Source organism: Parasteatoda tepidariorum, chromosome 6, assembly GCF_043381705.1.
Source record: "Parasteatoda tepidariorum isolate YZ-2023 chromosome 6, CAS_Ptep_4.0, whole genome shotgun sequence".
Classification (NCBI taxonomy): Eukaryota; Metazoa; Arthropoda; class Arachnida; order Araneae; family Theridiidae; genus Parasteatoda; species Parasteatoda tepidariorum.
Window position 1 is genome coordinate 18,356,861 of NC_092209.1, and position 22,281 is coordinate 18,379,141.

Here is a 22,281-nt window from a genome sequence, read left to right on the forward strand (position 1 = left end):
TCACTATTTGAAGCGATAATTCTATCGTTTTTTTCAATCAATTCAAGACTTGTATCTCGAATCATGATATTTCGTCGTAAATACACGTGATTTTACCTTCAATCTTTTTTCAGTTATTACCATATATTTTGCGAATTTAATTTTTTGTTGTTGATGCGATGTAAAGTGTGAAAAAGGAGGAATATGCTTTTTATATACAGGGTGTTTATAAAGTCCCGGGCCCATTTTGATGTTTAATAACTCATAAAATAATAAAGATAGATTAAAATAAATAACATAAATGGTTAGATAGACTCAGAAAGTTTCATGGCCCTTGTCAATGAACTTCCACGTGTGCCCCCTTCTTCGCACGGAGAATATCAAGTCGAAAGTCAATTTCACGCCAGGTAACGGCATGTCGGCATCCACAGAGGCTATTGCGGTTGTGCACATAGAAAAGTACTACATAGAACAAACACATCAAAAGTAAACATAACGTTGCAATAGTTGCCAAAAACAAAAGAGAAAAATGCAATTAATAAGCAGACGATATTTAGAAAAGTACANCCCATCCAACTGATGTACTACTGAATCAACTCATGCCTCACCTCATCATGGACTTTGAACTGAAAATGACCTCTAGTCTAAATACCAAAACAGTATAGATGAATCGGTTTGAAGCGCCTCTTGCTTAACGCCGAGATTCCACTCATATCAATCAATCAATCAAAACGAGGATTGGATGTGTCATATTTAACGTGAAAGCAAAAATAGGTCTGTCAAATTAGCTATGCCAAACCTGAAGCTATCGCTTTTTATTTTTTACTATTTTGATTCCTTGTCAATGAACTTCCACGTGTGCCCCCTTCGTCGCACGGAGAATATCAAGTTCACGCCAGGTAACGGCATGTCGGCCTCCACAGAGGCTATTGCGGTTGTGCACATAGAAAGGTACAACATAGAACAAACACATCAAAAGTAAACATAACGTTGCAATAGTTGCCAAAAACAAAAGAGAAAAATGCAATTAATAAGCAGACGATATTTAGAAAAGTACAGATATTTGGACTGGAAAATGAAATTATCTGAAATTAACCACACGCGCAGACGATATTTACAAAGTAAATATATTCAAACATGAAAAGGATAATATATGAGTTATTCTATCAATATCAATAAATGCCATAAGTTTGTTTATATCTTCATTATTTTATGAGTTATTAAACATCAAAATGGGTCCGGGAATTTATAAACACCCTGTATATTCGTTTATGTTTTGATGGGAAAAACATTTATTCTATAAAAAATTTTTCTTTCTGTCGAAATTTTATAAATGTTACTTTTGGGTAGAAAGTACTTTGGGTAAATGTTACTTATGGGTCTTATTTGTGTTCTGTGTACATACAAAAAGAAAAATTTAGTACTGAAAAAAAAAAAAAAAAAAAAAAACTGCACAGTGAGAAATTTTTTTTTTAGATAATTTCCTCTCCAAACAATCACATATCTAAATAAATTGCATAAAATGTAAGATTAATCTGAAGAAAATATTTTTATTCTTATTATTTAAGGGCTAATTAGTATTTTATGAAATCGTTTTCATTAAATTTCGTTTCTACAAAGGAAGACAAACATATTTCTGTTTTTAAAATAGATTCAGAACGTTTCTTAAATTTACGAAAATCGATCTGGAATATCTTTAACAGTGGTAATTTAAACTACTATTTGTCTTTTAATTATATAATTATTAATTTTTTTTCAATTATTAGTAACTTTTTTGTGAGATCAAATTTAACAACGCAGGAAATAAAATATTTTTGCCTTGTTTACGTCACGTTTTTATCATTAAACTAGCAATTTATACTTGTTTCGATCTCGAATATCATTATTTTTCAAGGTGTTCTGAAGCTTTCTTCAAATGATTGCGATTACTTTACCTTTTCGTGTCGAATTATCGTAAAGATCTATTGATTATTGCGCCCAAATTTGCGTATTGGTAAATTTAATCATCCAATACCCATATCGAATACCGTGATATTTTGATACCCAAATTACCTATTTAACCCCTGTAAATATTCTAAAACTCGTGACGTCTTTTAAGCTTCGTATTTCTTCTTCTGCCCCCAAGGTGTGTTTACGTCGATACCTTGCCAACATCACGAGATTTAAAAGTCCTTGAATAACCGAACGAAAACTGTGTCGCAGGATTTCTGGAAGCGGAATCTTAGTTTATTTTTTTACGTTTCAGAAACGCTTTGGGATTTTTCAGTTTTTTTCGTTTTAGTTTTTGCTCGGTAGCTTCGTGGAATTACCTTGAAATTACATTTAAAAAAAATCTATCAGCGTTTTTCTTTAATTGACGCAAGAATGAGACGATTTTACCTACGCAGAGGAAAGAAAGGAAGTTTTTGTCATATGACTTAAGATATTTGGCGGTTCGCACCAAAGAGGCGTTTGATTGGAGTAAATTTGGAATATTTCGTAAACAATTGTAATGGAGTAGAACAAATATTTACACATTTTAAAGTCGTTTGCTTTTCTGGTTTTAGTTCGTTGAAAAATTGGAGAGTTTGTTAAAACGTGGCAGACTCTGACAAAATTGCACAATATTTACAATAAGCTTTGCACGTAAATGCGCATTGAATTAATTGGGAAAAAAGCTAATAGTAGTCCTATGACAAACAAGAGTTTAATTGCGTTATTTCTATTACATATTTGACTTTTTGTTTTAAAGTAAATAAAATTTTAAAAGCGTTATTCTTGTTACATTCTTAACATAGTTAATACCTTTAACGCAGAAAAACAAGTGCTGTATTTCATAACCATGAATTATTAAAATGCCTAATATATTTAACTTATTTTGACGTAAATTAATACAAAATAATGAAAAATGTCTAAGATTCTGCTTCAAAAGGTTAAGAAACGAACTGGCCTAAAGGTAGCCATTTTTAATGTTGACGAATAAAAAATTTATCTTTAATGCGCAAATTAATTATTATAAAAATAAATGCTTAATTGACATAAAAAATTATTGATTAATCTGATTTTTAATTATTAATCTAAATCTTAATTAATAATCATGAAAATCATATTTTCTGTACATAATTTTTTATTTATTTATTTATTTTTTTAAAATTTGACCTTGTGATGGAGGAAGCCGGATGTTTAAACTTACTTCCTAAGTTTATGTTTTGTTGAGTGTTAGCTACAAGTTTGTTTTTCCTTTTCTTATAGTAGATCTCTGATCGATTTTACTGTATTTATTCTATACATCAAATTCAATTATCACTGCGATCTTTAAGTTGGCGGTTCCCAAACGGTGTTCCTCAATGGTTCCGAGGAAGAATTAAAACTGTTCCGCGAGTTAGTATTTTTATAATATAAATTATATTTAGATCTAACCTATAATTTATAATTTATTAAATTATTCGGTTGTTTTTATGAAATTATTTCAAATAAAATTCCAATGAAATATAATTGAGGTTTTTAAAAGAAAATGTTTCTAATAACAATCAATATACTGAACAAATTATATATTTACAAAAAACAAATGAACAAGCATTTATAAAATATTGCATTAGTATTTCCAAACTTGCTTTTCAAATCAAAATTTTAAAAAATTAAATAGTTTAGTAAGGAAATGTTTTCTTAATAACAGCAAAAATTCTATAGGTTTTAACATTCACAATTACCTAAATACACTTTTTATACAGGTTTCGCCGAAAGAATCCAGTTGGCGAAAAGCATTTGGAACTGCAGCTCTAAGTTATACCTCGTTGTTGTACTGAAATAGATCGATGACCTTCAGTTACTTTTTAATCGTTAAACACTGGTTTACAAAACAAATTGTAGAACGAATTTCTTTTCGTACAAATATCCGATACTGCGAGAAAACTCTATAATTCAGTACCATTGTAAAATCCCACTCGCCACAAATTTTATTTACCATTGATGTCTTTCACTTATATAAAATCTAAGTACTGCTGTTTATTGTTTCTCAAAACATGTCTTATCAATTTAAACATCTTTGTTTTTATATTTTTGTGATTGAATTTAAATAACATATTGTTTCAAATTATAAGATAATACTGCAAATAATTTGGTCATCTTTGAAAATTAAACTACGTGAAAGTAATTTCCGCAATTTCTGAGTAAGTCCTTAATATTATTTAATAACCGGTGTTTAACTGCTGACCCAATTCTAAGTTTACTTCTATCAATGCTCAACTCCGTTGCCTTGTAAATTTTGAACCCAACCTAGAAGACGAGCACTCCTAGATAAGGCATTAAGACAAACTATCCTTGGTGAAGGACTTTTTGATGGATCTAGCTCGCATTTGTGTTACACAGAGAGGAAGACCTCCTACGGTTAGTCCGGCGGCAAGGGGACTCGGATCCATGATCAGCCTACCACTGAAGAAATTTTACGTCAGCACTGTGGTCGGTGTAAGCCGAGAACAGAATTCGCATCAACCAGTCACCGTTGGGTTTCGAGCCTGGTACACCTCTTTAGGAAGCGAAAATTCCATCACCCGACATTGCGGCTCTAAGCACTTAGTTTTTTTATTATTATTATTTTTTTAAAATTTTATTTAAACGACTTAAAACTCCATGCACCACAAAGTATAGCATGAGGCTTACTGTTGTAAGTAGAAAACAAAANATGATCCACCTACTACTGAAGAAATTTTACGTCAGCACTGTGGTCGGTGTAAGCCGAGAACAGAATTCGCATCAACTAGTCACCGTTGGGTTTCGAACCTGGTGCACCTCTTTAGGATGCGAAAATTCCATCACCTGAGTCATTGCGGCTCAAAGCACTTAGTTTGGAAAAAAATTAAATAAGTTTTTAGAATCAAATTAATGAAATATTTAATATACTTAAAATAAAAAATAACATTGACTAAAGATTCTGTATTTTTCTAAAATGTTTTGTTTAAGCAAAGTTTACTTGGTTTCCAGGATTTTGTAGTCTTCATTTTTTTTTTCTTCTTCAATGTAAAAATTAATTGGCTCCTTAAATTTAAAGCTGCTGCCAAGAGAGACTTATCCCCCCCCCCTCTCAGTTTTCATCCCGCAGTTTCTAATTTTAAAGTACCCTTGAAATTTTCAGACTTATTTTCAATAATAAAACTTTTTGTATTTTCTCGTATGCAAAACGTAAAATGAGCGATATACGAAGGCAGTTTATTTTTAAACATATCGAAGTCACTGATTTTTTGTTTTTTTCCTCCCTTTCTCCAGCGATGATCATATTCATGGACTTTTTATAACCTTAAGATTTATTTTGACGTCATGAAATAAAAGTAGATTTCTAAAAAGTTTTTTTTAATAACAACTATCGTTCTGAATCTTCTGATCCATTAAAAAAAAATGCTTATTTTGACCCTAAAGATGTTCGTTACCTTGTTCCAATTGAACTATAGGCGCTACAATAAGGCACATTTTAAAATTATTTAATGCAGCCTTTTTTGGTGAAACCTTTTTTTGAAAAACATACTGATGTCTAATAATGTGATGTTATCACGTCAAAATGAAGAAAACATTTACTAAGAGACAATTTACTCTAAAAATGTGTGGCTTATCACTCTATTGCCCCAAACTCTTGACATATAATTTGACTTGATTTCAGTATGCTTTTAGATATCTTTTTGGTTTAAAGTTAACCACTTGTTTAACAACTATTTGATCTCATTTACACGAGTGGTCAAGTTTTAAAGAGGGTATTTAGTTGTTTTTGCCAGTTTGATACACAAATGAGGTCAACTTAACGGGCTTCCAAGTATAAACAAGTATCATCATTGGTATTGAGTTACAGAACATCTGTCTTTTCTTCCAATAGTTTATTTTACCTGTATCATATTACTTTAAAATGTTATTAAATTATTTTAATAAGGATTTTATTAAACAGGACTGTTTAAAAAAAATAACCTACACCGAAATAATACTAACGAACAGCGTGATGTAACCCTTATGCTTATAACTAAATTGCCCCAACAACCTCAAATATGGTGTAACATGATCTTTAAGTCAATAGCCCTATAAATCTACAAACCTTTTTTTCTCCCCCCTCTAACTTTTGAACTAATAAGCTTATGCGCAAAGCATGTTTGGTGGTATTTTAAAAATTTTTTACTTTAATGAACATGTTGACATGCCAAATAACAAGGTGTGTGCTGAAGTAGTAATTACGTAAAGGAAATATAGTTAATTTAAATTTATTTTTAGTTTTATGTCTAATATATTAAAAAAAAATTTTGTTGCTAACTTTTGAAATAATTAGTTAATGGGCAAAGCATGTTAGGTGACATTTTTAGAAAAATTCAACTCTTTAAAAATGTTGACGTGCCAAATTAAATGATGTGAGCAGAAGTTATAAATGCAAATGAAATATATTTTCATTGGAATTACATAGTATTATGTAAATTACATAAATAAAAAAAAATTTTTTTGTACATACGTATTCGCGTTTTATATAATATCGATGAATTGTAGTTCATTGAATTTTATTTGTAGTATTATGTATATTATATTAATTTAATTTTTGTAACTTAATCGCTACCTTCCTGAAAAAACAAATAGTTGAAATTCGGGCTTTGAATACCAAGATAGGGTTTCACAACACCACTCTTTCTTTGATTTGTAAATAATATCTTATTCCCTGTAAAGAGGAGGGGGGGGAAGTAATTTCTCTCATGCTTATGGGTACACTGTGTCGGTGACTAAGCCTTTTTCGATAGAAGTTTCCTTTTGGGGTGACATATCCTGCGCTAAATAAATATATAAGCCTGTTTGGGACCCCATCTGGGGGGTTGGGGGTAGACACTAAGGGTGTCTGGAATTCGAAAGTGGAAGGGGCCATATGCATCTTTGTTGGCTAAATTTAGCTCTCGACTTGCTTCAGATTACAAGATGGGTATGAAAATTTTTGTGGTTTTTTAAGAGCTTTGATGGTTTTTTTCTCCCTTTATCTTGAATTCATAGGAATATTAAAAGTAGGGAATGATTCGGAGCCCACGTGACTGCATGTATACTAACCGCAAAAACAACACAGGATACATGAATAAGTGATGAGATTGTTGCTATCTACCCCAGCGTGCCCCCCTTTTCTTGGCTATAGAACTCTTTCTTAATGGTTGATCTTCTTTGGCGGAACCCCCACTTAATAAATTTCTCAGAGGATCGAGCGCTTGCAACCTAATGAAGTAACCCGGGTTCGAATACCAGCGATGGCTGGTGGATATGAATTCCGCACCGTGCTCGCGCGGACCACAGGGCTGACGTAGAATAATCTTCAGCGGATCATGGGTTGGAGTCCTCCTTGCCGTCAGCTAACCGTGGGAGGTTTTCGTGGTTTCCTCTTCATGTTACGCCAATGCTGGTTAGAACCATCTATACCAAACCTGTATCTCAAAATGAACTAAGATAGAATTTACCCATCACCGAAATAAGATTTCAGGACTACTTTTTTCCCCTCTCTTAAACATTCCACTAAAGCTCATCGTTATCTGAATAATCTTGAGTAGGTTTTGTCTTCCAAAAATAAGCCCAAACTCATATGTAATGAGTGCTTAATGTCCGCAATATCGCGGAATTCCGCGTTTCTCAAGATCATTGGTTCGAGGACTTCCGTGAATCAAAAACTCGTAATCCAATGAAATTTACCCGAAGTTCCGGATTCTATGATTTAAATTTTGAATTTTTGGTGAAATCAAGTTAATGNGCGGGACGCGGGACAGTCCACTAAAAAGCGGGACTGTCCCGCCAAAATCGGGACGTGTGGTCACTTTAAGTTAATGAGACATTTAAATACATATGATTCTTCCGCCAGCTGGCGGAAATCCGCCAATTTTATTAAATAGATTTGGTGATTTTTCGCCATTTTGAATACTTGGAACTTGCGCCGAAAAACCGCTACTATTTCGTTTCTTATTCACAGGATTTTAATATCAAACATAGTCTCGTATTTCCTTTATTTAAAAGTTAAAACGTCTCGGTTCATATTGACCCGATATAAAAATCGTACATCGCGATTCATATCTACGAGATTTAAATATCCAATATCGCGATTTCCATTTACGCTTTTTGAAATTCCAGTGTCGAGAATTGTATTCTTGGGAGTTTAAAATCCAGTGCAGCGATTCGTATTCACGCATTTTCAAAATCCAATATTGCGATTCGTATTTACGCGTTTGTAATATCTATAATTGATTTTTAATATTTATGCGTGATTTAAAAACAACGCATTGTGATGCATATACACGCGATCTTGCATCGCGATTCGCATTCACGCGGTTTAAAAAAAATCCGCTATCTCGATTCATATTCACGCAATTTTATTACCCAATATCGCGATTTTTGAAAAACGAATTTTTTTCTTAAACTACACTATTAAGGTTTGATTTTTGTCATCACTAGGTAATATAATTATAAATCTTATTTCGAAAAATTATGTTAAATATGAAACATGTACGATACATAAATTGATCTCTATATTGATTTTTTGCATATAAAATTTTCAGGGTATTTCACATTGTAACTCAACTAATGATATAATATAGTAGGTTTTATGCAAAATAGAAATAAAAATTATAGAATATCTGATTCATTCTGTTTGGTATCAGTATTCTATTTTCTGTTATTTGGAAATATACCCTGCGTAAGCAGTAAATATCCCTTGTCCCAAATGATGACTCACAACACTTACGTCCCCCCACCCTCTAAGTCTGGAATATATCACAAATACACTAGATGAAGTATTGTTATGTTATTGCTGATATGCAATAATTTTCCGGGATATGCTGTTAAGAACTAAAAAAAAAAAGTTTTTATTTGTTCACTAGTATTAAAAAAACGTTAAGAATAATATTTTCTTTGGTTGGAATTCGTAACAATCAACTCAATTTCGACTCGTGGAATATGATTTTGAGAAATCTAATTAATAAAGAGGTTGTAAGCAAATTTCATGAGTATTAATTATTTTTACCTATAATAAGCTTGGTGTAATTTAATTAATATCTGAAAAAATGTCTTGGTCTATTTTTTTTCTTCCTTTCAAGATCTAAACAATATATTTTGGTTTATGTGTTTTTGAACCAAGTTTTCTGAAAAACAAAGAATGTTAGATATTTTTTAAGTCTTTTTAAAATCGTTGATATTATTAATCTAAACGTAATTTAATTGTGCTAGTTATGAGTTTTTTTCCCCTCCATAAGATCCGGTTAATAATGAAATGATTTTCCCATCGCTTTTTATACAGAAATTCATCGTGAAACATGACGCCAACGTATTTAAAATATTAAGTTTTTATATTGAATTTAATCTGCTTAATGTAGTAAATAATTGCGAAGCTTGTATGTTTAAATAAACCTTCAAATGTAATTTTTGAAAGAAATTTTATAAAGGATTTCAAACATGAATTTCAATGGGTAGACAGTTGGTAGTAATTCGCCAATGCTTTTGTTTGAGTCCAACGTGACGTTTATTATTGAATTTTGATTTGCGGTTATTGCTTTAAAAAAATGTAAGTTTAAAAGGCAAGTTATCAGTCGTATTACTTAATGATAATAATGCACTGAAATATATTTATAATTTTTCGATACCAGAGTACCAAAATTTCAAATATTTAGTACCAAAACTTCGTCAACGTTCTTTTTGGAAAATAATGCGATATTTTTTTGTTTTAAAATTTAAATTTGTTAACCTTTTTAAGTTTCAGACGCACATTACAAGTTGTCCAAACATACATAATAATGATTAAACGCTAAAGTATATGCATGTTTTCTCGATGTTTGCACCAGAACTTCGACAATAATGTGTTTGGAAAACAAATATAAGCTCTATATTAAATTTTCTTCTTGGAATTATCTTTTTTCTTACGTTTTGCTCATACAAACTTTAATGAATCTCAATTGTAAACATAATGATGCCATTATTTTGTTTAGAATTGCTTTTCGTACTACTAAAGTATTGCTTTCTTTTCGTACTAGTACTAGAGTTTTGTATTTATTATTCGTAAGGCAAGGGGAAAGAAACACTCCAGTAAAAATGCTCAACTTCCACGTTTCCTTTCACAATGTTTTAAAATTAGGCCTAATGTATCAAGTACATTATACAAACTATGAAAACTATCCGTACACTTTCCTTTTTTTTTTTTATATATATAAATTTCCTTTCCCACGACTTTTTTAAGCAAAATAATTAATGCATTTTTTTCTGCACAAATTTCACGTCGTTGGTGCCTTCCCCCCTTCTATAACTTTTTGCTTTTCGTACTACTAGAGTTTTCGTATTTATAATTCGTAAGTTTTTAAAACTCTAGCAAGGGGGAAAAAAATACCCCAATAAAAATACTCATCTTCCACATTAGCTTTCTCAATGTTTTGAAACTAGGCTTAATGTATCTTGTACATTCTACAAACTATGAAAACTATCCGTACACTTTTAATAAATCTTCTTTTCCCGACTTTTTTTTAAGGAAAATATTCACTGCGTTTTTTTCTACTCAAATTTCACGTGTGCTGCGTCGTTGGTGCCTTTTTTTTTCCTCTCTAAAATTAACACTCAATCATTTATTTTAAATGCGTAGATCTCTATCTAATAATTTCTTGTAAACACGCTAAGAAAAAAAAAAGGAATTTACTGGGGGTGTGAATCCTTGCCCCCATCCATTCCTTCTTTTCGTTGGATGAAAGTTCCATGATGCTTGTGACGTCACTTTTCGTGGGAGTTCAACTTTTGCGGAAGGAGAGTTTTTCTTTGGGGTGCCTAATTCATAAACGTTTAGATCTTTAGATCAGTGAACAGCTCATAGATTGTTCCCTAGAAACGACATTTGTTTTTTTAAGACATATTTACCAAACTTCTGATATGGTAAGCTTATTAGTCTTTAGTTTGAATATATTTTATTAATATTAAGTAAAACAGTAATGATGGAAATTTTAGTGAGTCTATTATGTTATAATTTACTGAAACAGTAAAGAAGGAATTTTGACTTAAATCGATTTTATCAAAATTTGCTGAAACAATAATGATGGAATTTTAGTGTGAATCGATTTTATTATTATTTACAGTTATGGTCAAGTTTAAAATGGATCGATTTTTATTAAAATTTGTCGAAATAATTTTTTTTCTTTACATTTTTAGATATTTTTAGGAGAATTATATTCTAAATATAATATAAGTTTCGTCCATCCTTTGTAAAATTTAAAATGAAGGTTTGTTGTCTTATTGTGGAACAATTGCAAGCTACATTTCTTATCTTGTATTAAACTTTCAAGACGAAAGAGAAGAAACTAAATAGTTCACAGGAGTAGTATTAAATATATTAATAGTTTTACGGAAAGAGTTCCCCCCCTCCCTCCTTTTTACTGAAATAATAAACGTCGATATGTAATAGATCGTAGTACTAATAATAGAATTTTAGAATAGATCGATTTTATTAAAATTATTCTTAAATAACGAATTTTTTTTTTTTTTAATATTTAGTTATCGTCATAATATTAAAAGGAAGAATTGCTGTGTCTTTCTCTCTTATAACTCCAAAACAGTTTGTGCTAGAGTCCTGAAATTTAGACAGTGGTTGGATGGGATAATTTTAGCTCCTGACCTTAAATATCGTTCAAACATTTCAATTAGATAGTTTTTGGGAGACGTTTGAAAAATGGAATTTCTCTCATTCATATAAATTAAATTGCAGACGATTTTGTTTAAATAAATATTTTAATGATAATATCAGTGATGTTTTCTAACTTATAGCTCTCATAAATAAAAAAGAGTTCTTAATTATCTCATTACTTTTTATTCATTATGCCAGATAAATTCAATGATGAGCGTGAACATTTGAGGACTACTGTCACCAAATCAGTATTTCCACATGTTTATTTTATTTATAGTTATGCACTGAAAAGCATTACTGATTGATAAATAGTACTGAATCACTTAGTAGAAACTTAGAAATTTGTCATACTATTATTGAAACCATTGACGCTTGATTAATTTCAGTAATAGGTAACTACTTAAAATGAAAAAAAAAAAGCTATGCTGTAAAAAGCAAAATTAACGGAGAAATGTTAGAACAAAGTTAAGAAAAGCGTGTAAATTCGCCGACTGAAGTGTGCATGTAAAGCGATTATTTTTAGGCCACATTTCTTACGTTTTTTGATACTTTTAAGATGAAATAACTAAATAGGTGATAAAAGTTTGAGCTAAATAAACTATTAGTTTTGCGGAAAATAATTTTTTTTCTCCCCTTACCGAAATAATAAACGTTGATGTTAAGGGTTGTGAATTGTTCTTAGATTATTATTTTCTAGTTTTCAAAAATCATTGTTTTAAGATTTTTAAAAATGATAAGCACGTTAGCCTTCATTATAAACTAATTTTATTACATTTTGACGCCAATGATGTTCAGTTAATTTTTAAATAATAAGTTCAAATTCAAATTTAAAAAACGAACAATTTATGTAATAAAATGCTAAGTTTAAGGGAGATATTGTACTAAATTGTTTAGGGGAACCAAAAAGAAAATGCCATTAATTGACGCCAGTAATGTTTAATTAGTTAAGTAAAAACAATAAACTTCGAACTGAAAAGCGAAAGGACTGAAATGGTACTTATTCTTTTAAGAGAAGCGTAAAAAATCACCATATTGTTGTTGACTCCAATGATGCTTAATTAGTTTTGATAATAGACGCTACTAATACTATCGTAATTGGTGCAGTTTTAGAAGGTTCCAAATTCAAATTTGCTAATATAGGGACAATGTATTATTATATTAGTTTATTTCGCACCTGTTAAAATTACATCAATTCTGTACGGTTTTAATATGGATGCTTTGGAAGGTTTATTACGGTCTTATAAAGAATACATACCGGAGAAAATTACTTGATCGTTGTTAATTCATGAGATGAACTACTAAAAACGTGTTTAGCTTAACCTAATAATGTAAAGTCGCAGAAAAAGACAAAATATGATATTTTTTTAAAGAAAAAAGGAATTATTTTAGCTTTATTGTGTTGGTACGTCTTTCAATTTCGTATATGATTTCTTAATATTGTTTAATACTAATTTTTTCTTCTTCACCCCGTATGAGGAACGGGTATTCAGCTAGTCTTGAATCAAGTTACCCTTTTTGTGTATATTTTGTTTATCCTTTGTTAATTTTAAAACGAAGACTTGGTGTCTTATTGCGGAGTAATTAATTATAGACCGCATTTCTTATGTTTTATGATACTTTTAACAGGGTGCGTAGCGTTTTTACAAAGTGGTTAAAGGTGCTTATTTTCGAATTTGGTTTTTTAAAAGCCCTTAAAGGTGCATTTTTCATTGGGTGCTTTTAAAAAATGCTTAATTTTCTCTTTACGAAAAGGATTTTTTTTTTTCTTTGCTATTTCGATTTTCGCCTCGTATTATGCAGAAGCGTGCTTTTCACATTGTTCTGTTCAACGTTTTCACAATTCATTCAACCACCAACTATTTCGTCGTACCGTCGGTCCATAGCGTATGAAAGAGCCAATCATTTTACATATTTAATGAAATACTTGCGGGACCGCATGTGCGTCTACTGAGCTGGATTCGGTGAGATTATTTCACTTTCATGCGCAACTCTGCTGCATTTTGCAATTTCAGGCTTCATTTTTCATCCTCTGATATCGAACCGAAAAATATAATTTTACAATGGCTAATAAAACCAGACAAAGAGTTCTTTGTCAGAAACTAGTTATTTTATTATGTTCATGTAAAGTCTTTGAAAATTAATTTGCATTTCGTTAATGTATATAGTGCTTAAAAAGTACTTAAAGGTGCTTATTTTTTTATTGAAAGATGTGGCTACGCACCCTGTTTAAAAAAAAATAGTAACTAAATAGCTGATATAAATTATAGTTATAGTTAAATAAGCTAAGTTTTTCAGGAGGACTTTTTTTGCCTAAATAATAGACATTAAGTGCAGGGTGCGTAGCGTTTTTAAAAAGTGCTTAAAGGTGCTTTTTTCATTGGGTGTTTTTAAAAGGTGCTTAATTTTCCTTTTTCCAAATTGAGATTTTTCCTTTACCATGTTGATTTTCGCTACGAATTATGCAGAAAGACACTGTTTCACATTGTTCTATTCAACGTTTTCTCAGTTAATTCAACCCCAATCTATTTCGCGTTTCGTCAGTCCGAAGCATATGAAAACGTCATTCGATTTAAATGATAAAAAAATTTTGACAATTATCAAAAACAATGCCAAAAGTTTTTTTTTTTTTGCATGACTAGTTATGATTTTTTACCGTGCTTAAAAATATTATTTGAGTGCTTGAAAAGTGCTTAAAAGGTGCTTATTTTTTGTTGAATAATTTGGCTACGCACCCTGGAGTAGTTAAGATTAGTGAACTGTTCTTTGATTATTATTCCCCGGAACATCATTTGTTTTCAAAAGACATTGTTTTCAGTAGTGATAAGCATGTTAGTGTTCATTATAAATCGATTTTATTATATATCATTCAGAGTACCTATTAAAACAAAATTAATAGGATTTATTTATATTTACTTCTTATAAATAGTTTTATTTTTCTTAATTATTGAGTTCATGAGATGCATGAAAATAATTACTCGACACGTGGCGAGTCGACAAAAAAAAAAAAAAAAAAAAAAAANAAAAAAAAAAAAAAAAAAAAAAAAAAAAAAAAAAAATGGCGACTTAGATTAATAAAACAACCGGCCACTTTCCCCAATTATTTATTTTTTCGAAAATCGTCTAATGATAAAAAGTGCATTAGGGTAGCAAAAGACTCTGGAAAACAGAATTTTTAAGATGTCCAATGTTTCCATTCAAAATTTTGATCCTTCAGAATCAGATCAGAATCCATCAATTTGTTGTGGAAAGATTCACGTGAAAGGAGAGTTCCTTAACAATTCACATACTATTTCGAAGCTGTAATGCATACGTTAAATGTATTTCGCCTTCCCAAATATTTTTACAGTTCTTTAAAGTTAGTATGCTTAATTACATTTTGTCACATATTTATTTTTATTGTTACATTAACTTTTTATAGCTGTTGATTATTTCTAATATGAAGTTTAAAAAAAAATAAAATCGTTTTTTAAACAAACATTTTTCTAAATACTTCTATTTCACCTTTTGGCTACTAACAGACTTATTTGTCCCAACAAATGTTTAAAAATTATTAATGGGGTGAAAAGCACTTACTATAATATGTCCCAGTCGTAGAGTCGAACCAAGTATACGTGTTTCATGAGTCAAATATCCTCTAGATGGCGCTATAGAGTTTCTTGCATGAAATAGCATTGTGATTTTGTGCTGGGAGAGATATAACCCACTAGTATTCCTCATTGGGACAATTATATCCCACTCGTATTCTTCATTGGGATTGTTATGTCCATTCATATTTTCTCAAATGAACATAGAAAAAAGAACAAATATGAGTTGTCCAATGTGTAATGTCGGGTTACGCAAAGATTGCTTCACCTTGTACCATGTAAAAAAAAAAGTCCATAGAATAAATATTTCCAGAATGATAGATGTGCTTGTTGTAAGTTGATCACTACAGGTGGGACATGTATCCCACCATTAAGTACGGCCGGGACATATATGTCCCAGCCTCTAGATTGATAACCGCTTTTCAGAAAAATAGCAAATACTAAATTTGCCTTATTTGTGACCTATTTTAACGTTTTGAATAATAAACTGAACAAAAAAATCATTTTTTAAAATTCATTGTCAAAGGGTTAATTTTTTTATAGTATGGTAAAATACCCTTGTGTATATCTGTGCCTCTAAAAACATAGATTAATAGTAGTTGCAAAGGAATATTTTTCTCAATTATACGCTAACTATCACCTGGACCTTAGTTCCCATAATTATTATTCAGTTTTCTCAATTTAAACTCAGTTCAGTAAATATTGGGGAAAATCGCTGTACAGAGGTGAAAAGGTAATATAAATGCAATTAAAAATTTACATCTCCCTGCTTTTTCAGCATTTTCAGTTGTAATTGGGTCACATTTATAAGTGAAATGTTTGATAAATATTTTACTGTTGGATAATTGCAGAGTTCAAGCGCTAAATTTTAACTTAATTTTTTTGCGCTACAGATTTCTCAGTATTAACCTACACTTTGTTTAAATATTATTTTAATTTTGCAGAGATGCAATATTGAAAAATCTTTTAAATCATTTTGTTTTTTTAATTATTTTGTATTGCATATCATGTAATCGAAAACCCCTAACTTCGTTGTTTATCACCAGAAAAGTTTTTGTATTTTAGGCAAAAAGTAATTAATGTAATTTTTTTTTCATTTCAGAAATCTTCTAGTTGTGAATTTAAATTTTATTTCTCACCTAAACTTTTTATCTAGCAATATGATACTTTTGGTAATTTCAATCATAAAAAATGATGTAGATATAAGCTGTATGTATATCTATACTTTAAAAATATTCATATTTGATCTTATATATCGCATTAAAACTGATATTTTATAAACAATTTCAATTGTAGATAGCTTTTATTATTTAGAATTTCAATAATTAGTTGTATATTTGTATCTAATGAATCACATGTCAGTTGAACACAACACTATAAATTAAATGTTTTTGCTTTGTTTTAGGAGAAGAAAGATGACATTGCAATTACTGAAAATGGAACTAAAAGTGCAGAAGAAACTGAAGTTAAGAAGGAAGAGACTCAAAGTGCAACATCTGGCGATGCACCAACTGACATAGTTCAGGACAGTCCTGGTAAAGAAGCACCAAGTGTTGCTGTCATATCTGAGGTTCAGTCACCCACTAGTGAAGCATCTCCTGTTGCTGAGGAATCAAAGGAAAAAACACAAGTTGAAGCTAAAATTGAGTCTGTTGCTGAAACTAAGACAGAAACGGCTGTAGAAGCAAAGCCAGAGACCCCTGTGGAAGTGAAACCAGATGCAACTGTAGAAGCACAGCCGCAAGCACCTGTAGAAACTAAAGCAGCTTCTCCTATTGAAGAAAAAGTAGCATCTCCTGTTGTTGAAGAAAAAGTTGCATCCCCTGTTGTAGAGGAAAAAGTTGCATCCCCTGTTGTCGAAGAAAAAGTTGCATCCCCTGTTGTAGAAGAAAAAGTAGCATCCCCTGTTGTAGAAGAAAAAGTAGCATCCCCTGTTGTAGAAGAAAAAGTAGCATCCCCTGTTGTAGAAGAAAAAGTAGCATCCCCTGTTGTAGAAGAAAAAGTAGCATCCCCTGTTGTAGAAGAAAAAGTAGCATCCCCTGTTGTAGAAGAAAAAGTAGCATCCCCTGTTGTAGAAGAAAAAGTAGCATCCCCTGTTGTAGAAGAAAAAGTAGCATCCCCTGTTGTAGAAGAAAAAGTAGCATCCCCTGTTGTAGAAGAAAAAGTAGCATCCCCTGTTGAAGAAAAAGTAGCATCCCCCGTAGAAGAGATTAAGGCAGCTATCCCAGTAGTGGAAACAAAAGCAGAAACCCCTGTAGAGGAGACAAAACCAGAAACCCCCATTGAAGAAACTAAAGCAGAAACACCCGTAGAAGAAACTAAAGCTGATACTCCCGTAGAAGAAACTAAAGCTGATACTCCCTTAGAAGAAACTAAAGCTGAAATTCCCGTAGAAGAAACTAAAGCTGAAACTCCCGTAGAAGAAACTAAAGCTGAAACTCCCGTAGAAGAAACTAAGGCTGAAACTCCCGTAGAAGAAACTAAGGCTGAAACTCCCGTAGAAGAAACTAAAGCTGAAACTCCCGTAGAAGAAACTAAAGCTGAAACTCCTATAGAAGAAACAAAAGCTGAAACTCCGGTAGAAGAAATTAAAACTGAAGCATCTTCTATTCAAGAAAATTTGCCAGCACCTCCAGAAAGTCCAAAAAATGAATCACCCGTAGAAATAGTTTCAGAAGAACAAAAATCTGTCCCAGTATCACCTGTAGAAACAACACCAACAGAAGCAGATAAACCAACTTCTCCTGCCCCAACAGAAACTAAAGTAAATGGAGAGGTTAATGGGGACATTGTGCAAAATGAGGTAAATGTTTATGCTTTAACATCAGTTGATTAATTTATTTAAAGAAACTTCTTATTAAAGTGTACATTAGATGCTATGTTTACAAGATTGATTAATAGCCTGTACAGTTTCATGTAGGTCCCAGAATAGTGACTGTCTGGAATAGTAACCAATTATTATCTTGAAATTTCAAATAAATAATTAGAAATGAATAGTGATTTAAATGAAATAATTCACACCTTCGTTGTTCAGTTGCTCAACATATTAAATGTATTTCACATTTATGATCATTAACCTTATTTAAATGGCAATCCTGTCTTTCCTACAACTTTCAGTTGCTGGTTTTCCTGCATCGAAATGTTGATCAGACCTTTTGTTAAACGATCTTGCTACAGAATGCTACAATCACTTACTGTGAAACCTATGTTGATATAGTGTAACAAATTTAAAATTCTAAGAATGCAATTTCTGTAGCTTTAAAATTATTGCTTTTATCAATTAGAAAATAAACCTCACGATAACTTGTTCTCACACCTCTAAGACATTAGATTGCATCCATCAGTTTGACTTTTAATTTTGAATATCTTTTTACCTGCATTTCTTTCGGCTGGTCCAACGAGTGCACCAGGATTGGTTTTTGCCAGACTTGGCGTAATATGCAAAATGTTAACCTAAGTTTTAGGTATTGTTTAGCTATGCAATGTCTTGTCCCAATAACCCCTAATTCACCCGATTACGTATTTTAGTAAAATTTTTATAAAGACTTCCAAGGCTTAGAAGGTTAAAAGGGTGGTGTGAGAAAGATTTTTAAAACACTTTGTCTAAAATAGCATTATAGTTTTGTATGTTTCAGATTTGCCTATAAAAACTTATGGTAGTGAAGTTTATTTATGTAGCTTTTCTTTTTACAGGTTACAAATGGAACTGTCAATGGTGATCAAAATGGTACTGCTGAAATCCCTACTTTGATTTCGTGGAAAAAAGAGGCTAATAGAGTTGAAATTTCTGGAGATTTCAACCAATGGGGTGACAATTGTGTTCTTAATTTGCAGTAAGCATTTTTTTAAAAAAAACTAAATTAGCGATTTTAAAATATAATTTTTTAAATTTTAATTGTAAGAAAGCAATCTTAAAATATCCATATTTTTCGAGAAATTATTAATATTTAATCTCTTGATTGGTACATGAATAAACAAAGTAGTAATTTATAAGTGTGATATTTTAATAGCTACTTCCTGTGTTACATGTGAAATCATCTTTAGAGAAAAGATTGAACTTTATATTAATCTAAGGAGAACTATATGAATACAATTTCCTTTTTTTTTGTGCTGTAACTCAATAATATTTTTAATTTATTTCATTGAAATGTTATTCTATTTGAATACAGACTTCTAAATCCAAATTTGGGTCTTAATTTATTTTTAAATGATTTTCATAATTATCATTAATATTTTTAAAAGATTTTCTTAAATTAATATTTTCGATCATAAGCGTTATCTCCGGGTAAGGTTTTCTACCTTTTTGACTTTACTACTGTGTGCTGCTACAAATTATAATTAGAAGAAATTTTGTTTTTGTCTTAATTGAGCAATTGCATTGTTGGTCTATTGTCTATGTGTAAAACACCCTATTATCAATTTGTTGCTTGATGCAATTCCTATATTATCTAGAATGCTGATCAAAACTTGTGCATAGTAATAAATCAAATTTTTTGTTTTGATATTTTGAATAAGGAAAGAAGTTTTTACAATCAATGTATAGTGCTGCTTTGAGGATAGCTCCTTTAGACTAAAAGTCTGGAGCTATCTGCTGCTATGGTAACAAGCGAGAGAACATTTCTAATGATGGTGTAACGGAGGAATGAAGGCGTCAAGTGTTTTACTCACGCTGACCTATGCCAAGATCAAAACAAAACTGTTCACCCCACACATTATTCAAAGTGACTTTTCCTCGTAACCATGGTACCCATCACGATGCCAGACTGATGTCTGGAGGAGCTCTCCTGATGGACGCAATATACTAATACTCTTTTTTTTTTCATTGAAAAAAATAATGCATGTAATCTAAAAATATATTAAAATTTTTTTTTTTATTGGAAACACAATTTCTCTCCACTTTAAACTTATTTAAGTAAAATGTTTTTCCACAGTTCCATTACTATTAATTTTATTTATATTTATTTATAATTTTTTTTTAAGGGATGGTGCTTTTTCAACTAAGTTGAAACTACCTCAAGGAAAATATCACATTAAATACCTTGTGGATGGAACCTGGACTATTGATGAAAGCCAAGTAAGTTATAGGTTTCAGATAGTAATGTACGAGGGTTGTAAATTAAATAGTGGCAACTTAACCTTTAAACTCACAGAAGGACGGGCATGCGCAAATTAGATATGGGAGCTGTGAGGTGGGGCTGCTGTCGATGTGAAGAGTGGAAAAAAAAGTCGATTAGCTTAGAAGGGTAGTTGTGTGGCGTTAAAGTGAGGAGTTTCGTTTCCATCGCTCTAAAGCATGTTTTCAAAAGGTGNGTATATTTAAATGATTATATATATATATATTATATTTTATTAGATATGTGTAGCATTTATATAAAGATATGTAAGTGTAATTTATAACATCCCACCCTTCCTCTCAGAAATTATAGCGAACGAAAATATTCATTATAACTTCTATGAATATTATGTTATTATTATTTTATATTAATAAATTCTATATTATATAATTCTATAAATAACATTATCTATTTTCTATTATTGATACATATATAGAATTAAAAAAATTGTAATATATTTCATTATGATCACACAATTTAATAATGTCTTTATTATACAGAAATCAATGTTCATATTATATTAAAAGGATTGTAATTTCATGTTCTAATATATTTTACCCTGAAAAATTTTCATTTCCCCCAATATTTGGCTGGCAGTGTTCTCTCAATGATATAAATTACCCGACCAGGATGACGAGGGATTGACCAAAATTCTAAATACTCTCCACAGAATAAATAAATTTTTATAAATTTTATTTTGTTGTATTAAACTTTAATTGATCAAAATTTTATTTCCTGTCCTCAGCTTAAAAAATGGCACAAATAGTTTATTAAGTTATTAACTTAATACTTTAAATAATTTATAGGTAATACTAATTACTAAATCAGAATTAGTGTTTTAGTTTTTCAAAGTTTTTTTATCATTAAAAAGAAAATAGTTATTTTTTGCTTTTAACTAACCAGGTAAAAGTTTTCTTGATTGTGTAGTTTAATTTTTAAGCCTATTACACGTTTTTGTTATCAATTGTATACATCTAACTAGCTAAATATTTTTCATGTCTTTTTATGCGCTTATTCATTTCCGGGAGTTGTAAAAGATACTTATACTGTTTGTCGAAGATTACAAACATCAGATAATGACTTCTAATGGCCATTCTCTGGTTGCCACAATTTATCACTAGATGCTTGCAATCAAAAAATATCTTGTAATCAGATGTAACCTGAAAATAACAACTTGCCGCATAACGAGGCAACAAAACGTGGTGACTTAAAATAAACAACTGGTCACTTTTTCCAATCTATTTTTTTTATAAAAAAAAAAGCATTTAATGATAATAGTAAATCAATGTAAAAATACTTTGGAAAACAGAAATTTTATTAAAATGTCCTATGCATAGCTGCGAACTTTACTGGATTTTCCAGTAGACTACTGGATTTAGCCAGTTTCTACTAGTTTAATTAAAATTCTGCTGGTTTTCGCTTATTTTAGAAAATTCCCTAAAATTGTATAAGTTTCCTTAAAAAATTCCTATTGAAATAAAAATTTTGTACAGATTTTTTCTAGCTTTGACAAAAATCACTCTAGAATGAGGGAGAAAAAAATATCATAAAAGCTATCGAAATTTAATACTTTTTTTGACGTTTTAATTTTTTTTTTTTTTTTTTTTTTGTTTTTCTTCAGTAATGATTTGTTATGTTTCGGAGCTGCTTTTGTTTTCTCCCTGCTGCAGTATTAATTGAGACTTACGTGTAAACGTTTTTGATTTTAATTTTGAAAAAAATTCTAAAAACATCAGTCTGTAGTCATGTTTGGTTGACTTTTAAATGAAAAATAATGCCTTTAAAAATTTATTAAGAACATGTTTTAAGTTAGTTTTTTTTTTAAAAAAAAATATCAATTGTACCTTGTTTATTTATTTTTTTCAATTTAATAAAAAATAAGGAAATTAAAATATGAAATTTTATATTAAAATATTAAAATACAAATAAATACCTGATGAAGAAAAGAATTTTTAATTTTTAGTTATTCTTTAAAGAAGAAAAGAATTTC

The 22,281-nt window shown here is 30.5% G+C and overlaps 1 protein-coding gene across 4 annotated transcripts in view; it reads left to right on the forward strand.

Moving 5' to 3' along the window:
- Positions 1-22,281, forward strand: part of LOC107455266 (probable serine/threonine-protein kinase kinX) — a 100,106-nt gene that overhangs the window by 74,396 nt on the left and 3,429 nt on the right. For 3 of the 4 annotated variants that reach the window (XM_043051649.2, XM_043051650.2, XM_043051651.2), the window contains 3 exons: positions 16,583-17,980; positions 18,871-19,010; positions 20,158-20,251. In XM_043051649.2, coding sequence (XP_042907583.1) covers positions 16,583-17,980; positions 18,871-19,010; positions 20,158-20,251 — 1,632 coding nt within the window. Of the gene's footprint in view, positions 1-10,681; positions 10,849-16,582; positions 17,981-18,870; positions 19,011-20,157; positions 20,252-22,281 lie in introns of those variants that run through there. The other variant, XM_043051652.2, reaches the window with a different exon arrangement.